Genomic DNA, 5,595 nt, shown 5'->3' on the forward strand with positions numbered 1-5,595 from the left:
GGGCATGATCAGACTCCAGATAGGTACTCCAAAAGGAGCGGCAGTCTTGTACACAACCACGCCAGCGGTAGCTGATCGCGATGTGATCAATCTGAGTCCAGGCTTGGGATGCAGAGGGAGGACGCCAGGTGGCACACCGGCGATGACTGTGCCGGAAGTTAGTGCTAGCCAGAAACTGGTTGTGGTCTGTGCACAGTTGCAGCAAACAGTCCCCGTTATCTGTCCTGCGACCAACAAGTCCCCATCGGCCACCTAAACGACTCTTTTCTGTGCCTAGACACCCGACTTGTGCATTCAAGTTTCCGGCTAATACTACAATATCTATCGAACGCGCTTTCTGGAGAACTGTTAACTATTGGTGGTTACTCATTTGATGGTTACTTAATATACCACATATGCTACTATGTCTGTATACTCAAAGTTACAGAAAAGCCTAAAGATGTTGAGCAGTAGAAAAGATGGAAACTGGTACATTTAGCATCATCAGTGAACTGCCTTATGAAAAACATGCGTACAAAAAAGTGATTGAAAACCTAAGTTGACAAAATTGGGAACCGAAGTAAAGTATTACGAATATCTATCCATTCTGAAATACTAACCAGATCACATGTCATTCATAAACGAACACGTGAACGCACTAACACCTACATATTTAAAATTATGAAGAGACACACTAATTCCGTACCGAAAAACAATATGATATATGTATATAATCACAAGAATAAGAAATTGACATAATAGTAATAAGATCTAAACTGGTCTAGAGAAAACAACAAGGAAAAACACTTAGAATACACAGTTATCATTATAGTTTGTTGATTTTAGGGATTTATGCTGCTAACCAGAGACAAATGCATTGGGTAATTTTTGTGCAAATAGATAAAGCATAAATAGTGGTTTACAATTAAGAATAAGCAGAGATAGAGTAGGTGGGTCTTTACAGATTCATAAAGTTGATGAAGTAAATGAAAAGAGGACATGACAGAAATAGACATGGACGAAAGTAAACGACAACCCACTATTATCAAACAACCACCTGTCCAATAACAACAGTCTTTTGTTTTATGACATATATGCTACCCTTGTGTACTGTCATGAAATAAAGGACTGTTCTTTTTTAACAAGCAGTTATCTGAGAATAGAACATTGTTTATTTTTCACTGAATAGTAATTATGTTGATAAGAGACTCAGACTGTCGGCTGGATGGGATAATGAAGCCTTCGATGGAGCGGAAACAGCGACAGGATTAACCACAGACTCTACACCATTTGGAGATAAAATGGATTTTTTACGAACTGCAGGTACACTGTCAGGAGTAGCCATAGTTTCCCCTGTCGATTCATGAAGAATAGCTTCTTCTGTTTGGGGAGGGAGTACATGCTTTTGCTGCTGCAAAATCTTTGCTCTTGCCATATTGTAGTCTCCAGAATCGAAGTATTTATGCTATATAAAGTATTATTTACCCAAAAACAAAAGCACAAACAAGTTATAACATCAGTGCATTAATAAAACTATGATATTTATATCATTATCCATTACCGATATTAGTGAAAAAAACGGATGCTGCAAGCAGACCCCGGGAGAACAGGTCATAAAATTTCAGGAGCAAAATGTTACGAATGAATTACTTTTAACAGTTATTTAATGGAAATCAACGACTAGGTATCGGCTCGTGGATTGAACTTTGCGACGAAACTGTGTGGGTCATATTCATACTACACGATTGGCAGAAATGAAATATATGGAGATGTTTAGAACTGAAACCCATTGGTGAGTAAAAAGCTAAACCCCTACATCAAGTCACCTGAATATATTGAGTAACCACGATTGCTAATTAGGGCAATTTTGGAACAGTATGCAATTAGCTTTACTACAAGATATCTGTAGAATATGACTGGTCATTACGAAAGACATGCATAGGTAAGGTTTGAACTTGGAACTTATATTCTCAGAACTTTGGTGGCTGCATTTTGAGATATCGAATTGGTAGGATAGCACCATTACATAGTTTTAACCAACATATTGGAGCTAGTTCACAAAACGACGTCTCGTGAAGTTATGGATTGTTCTCAGATTTCGTTTGGTCAAGGGGCTGATCTAAACTAAGAGATTTAGAACTCAAACAACGTAGGAGACATCTTGATGGGACTATAATTTATGGACGAACTTTTATCAACGCTAGAATTACCTTGAAAATGTCCACCTACTAACTAGAGCTAAATGAGGGTTATAGACCAGTGTGAGGAATTAGAATTATAATTTACAGTCGACGGTTAGGAACAAGATTTGGGGTTTTCATGACAAAATGACATTAGCCATAATGCAGAAATAGCATTTAGTCAAATGAGTGAATGGATTTTGTGCTAAAATTCGAGACCTGTTATCTTAAATCTTATTGGTTCGTCCATAAATTGTAGTCACGCTGATATGTTAATAGTGAAAATTTGCAATGTAAACAAGGATGAGACACTTAAACGATGATCTAGCGAGATAGCTCGTTATTTTAGGCATGAATAGGATGCAACTGAGTGCTAGATAAACGGTCATGGAAAATCATGCCTGGAAAAATTAACTATTTGGAGTGGCGAAAAACTTACCTCCAGTTAATTCACAGTTCGGACTAACTCATTACCAGTTAGCAAAAATGGTGCCTTACAAAGACCAGACACTAAAGGGAGGCAATAAAATGTTGGGTCTAAGTCCTGGTAATTATCCACTGTATAAATTATTGAGATGAAATAATCCAAATATGACATCTATAATATATGAATGGTCCCCACATACTAATTTTGGGGAGATTCCATCATCCTAAACAGATACTTACATATTAAACTGTTAAAAAATAACAGAAGGAATGAGTTGCTTACTCCACGATTCAATCGCTTTTGCAATAGCAGGGAGCCAACACCTTGTTTGTTGAGACCTGGATATTTTGATTTGATTTTACTTTCAAGCTCTTCCTCAACGGATGAAGTCATATTCTAGCATAAATTGAGTGACAACCAAACTGAACATACTACATTAACAGTCGGAGAAGTACTCTCCATTTGAGACCCTTTAAATAGTTCACTTGACTAGCCGCCGAATAATTTAACTCAAAAGAACAACAACAGAAATAAACTAACAATATTTTCAGTTTCAGTTTGGAAAGGACAGGAGGCTTGATGGCCTGTGTTAGTCCTGGCAATGATGGTCTCTCAGCTGATCCAACTTTCTTTTGAAGGAGTCGACGGATGGAGTCTCAACCACGTGCTGAGGTAATGAATTCCACTCGTTGATTATTCGATGGGAAAGTCGGTAGTCAGCTGACAAGTAATTCGTTCTGGGCTTGTGAACTTTTTGGAGTGTCCTCGTAGATTTTCTGTTTTGGAAGACAAGAAAAATAAGGGTATATCAGGTGCAAATTTGTCATTAAGCAATTTGAAAACTGTAATCAAGTCGCCTCTGATTCTTCTATATGACAGCGGGAATAGGTTTAGCTTGGTCAGTCTAGTACCATACGGGAGCTTCGCTATTCAGGGAATCAGCCTAGTTGCTGTTCTCTGAACCCTTTCCAAGAGTTCACTGTCTTTTTTAGGCAGGGGCTAGCTGCTTGTATGCAGTACTCAAGTTTAGGGCGTACGAACACTGTATACAAAGTCAGAAACGTTTTAGCGTCAAGATGCCTAAAAGCCCTGCGTATGGACCATGAAGTCCTAAAACCTTTGGCGGCTATTGCACGGCAGTGTGCAGTAGTCTTTATGTCTTGACTAACGATGACGCCTAGGTCATTGTGTGCCTGGACAATAGGTAACTCAGTGTTATTCATCGTGTATGTATCTGTACCCTGGTTGCCAATATGCATCACAATACACTTGGAAGTGTTTATCGGCAATTGCCAGGTTTGGGACCATTCAGATAATCTCTCCAGGTCATTTTGAAGTCCTAAGCTATCGCCCTTGCTTTGTATCGCTCTCCACATCTTGACATCATCAGCATAGAGTAAGACCGATGATGATAGTAGGTGAGGGAGGTCATTTACGTACAGGAGGAATAACACTGGCCCCAAAACTGTACCCTGGGGGACTCCACTAAGCACAGTTTCCCAGCTAGACAACTTGGAGTTCACTCTTACTCTTTGTTGACGCCCAACTAGGAAGTCTTTTATCCACATCAATAGATTGCCTCCAATCCCGACATTCCTTAGCTTATATAACAGCCGGTTATGCGGAACTTTGTCAAAAGCTTTGCTGAAATCGATGTAAGCTACGTCTATATGTAACTTTTGGTCCTTAAGAGCGCACCAGCTTTCACGAGCGACTAATAAGTTTGTGAGACAAGAGTAACCTGTTCTAAAACCATGCTGCTTTTCGGAGAGGATCCGGTTTTCATTCTCAATCTCAAATGTTTGTGAAAGGAATGGAAGAATCAGTTGATCTATTGGGTTTTGTGTCTGTTAGAAATGGATTATCAGTGTTTATAAGTGGAAAACGTGATATATGAAGACATGTCAAATTTTAAATAAACAATTTTGTATAGTAATTCACAACTCAATTATATCACTGAAATCACTCTACAAGTAGATCTCCAGATGATATGTGAATATATAGTGTTTCATGTCAAGTTTGAGGGTACATTGTGTTTTGGGATAGTGTGTTAGGAAATCTGGACAAGAAAGAAGCAAGTGAAAAAATGAACTGATAACTTAGTAAGCACATAGAGTGTACTTACATTCAGTTATAAAAGTAGCTGATACAGATTGCAAATATCACAGGCAAAAGATTTGGGCAGTTTGATACTCTAAACCAGAAGTTAGTAGAATAAGATCTCGAATGAGTTACAGCGATTTGTATCATACTGAGTCCCACAAACGCATTGCGTTCCCGCCTAAAAGACACGGAATAATTCCCAAACTTAGCCATTCTTGAGGAGTTGCATTTCGTGGTAAATACCTCCTACATGTGAAAATATTGGTGACTATATTGACCTAGTTAGTCTTAACGCATGTAACAAGCTGGATCTATTCAGTTAGTTTGACTGATGGACCTTTTCTTAAGCCCTCTGCATAGCCACTCTAGAAACTCACTTTTGTCTAACTCTTTCTACGATCAAATATATCATTCCTACTAATCATGACCGTCTGAGTTCTCGTTTGTCTTTCGGGTGCAGGATTTTATAGATTTTGCAACCAGTGTAATCTGATTCTCCTTCATTAACACATTTTTGTCTCAAAGCAAGCTTATCAAACTTCACATTTGAAAGTATTCCTTCTGACGTTGATGTCAGGAGTAAACTTTAATAAATGTTGCAAACGATCCTTGGAACTGATTGCAGTGTTGAAAGGAGTATTCTCATTAGCAAGACTCCTCGAGATAGTGGAATGAACTATATCCAAACCAGGGACAACATCTTTCTGGTCACAGTATTTTTTTCAGTGCATCTCTGATAGACAAAGGTAAGTAGCTATTATTTACTTACGCCTATTAACCCTCGTGGAGAAGCAGAGGCCGCACACCAGCACTCTTCATCTAACCCTGTCCTGGGCAATCCCTCCCAGTTCTCTCCACTTGCTATCCATCCTTTTCATATCTGCTTCCAATTCCTGGAGTAGTGTG

The 5,595-nt window shown here is 38.8% G+C and overlaps 1 protein-coding gene across 2 annotated transcripts; it reads right to left on the minus strand.

Moving 5' to 3' along the window:
• Positions 1–467: 467 nt before the first annotated feature.
• On the minus strand, positions 468–3,085 carry Smp_090150.1 (putative camp-regulated phosphoprotein; the record flags this gene model as incomplete). 2 transcript variants are annotated; one of them, XM_018797518.1, is made up of 3 exons in its annotated part: positions 468–1,444; positions 2,869–2,982; positions 3,022–3,085. In XM_018797518.1, 3 exons carry the CDS (start codon positions 3,046–3,048, stop codon positions 1,172–1,174), a joined length of 414 nt encoding a protein of 137 aa, XP_018652552.1. The 2 variants fall into 2 exon arrangements, with proteins under 2 accessions (XP_018652552.1, XP_018652553.1); XM_018797519.1 differs by having other exon boundaries at positions 1,172–1,444; positions 3,019–3,048.
• Positions 3,086–5,595: the final 2,510 nt, after the last annotated feature.

This window comes from Schistosoma mansoni, chromosome 4, assembly GCF_000237925.1.
Source record: "Schistosoma mansoni strain Puerto Rico chromosome 4, complete genome".
Lineage (NCBI taxonomy): Eukaryota > Metazoa > Platyhelminthes > Trematoda > Strigeidida > Schistosomatidae > Schistosoma > Schistosoma mansoni.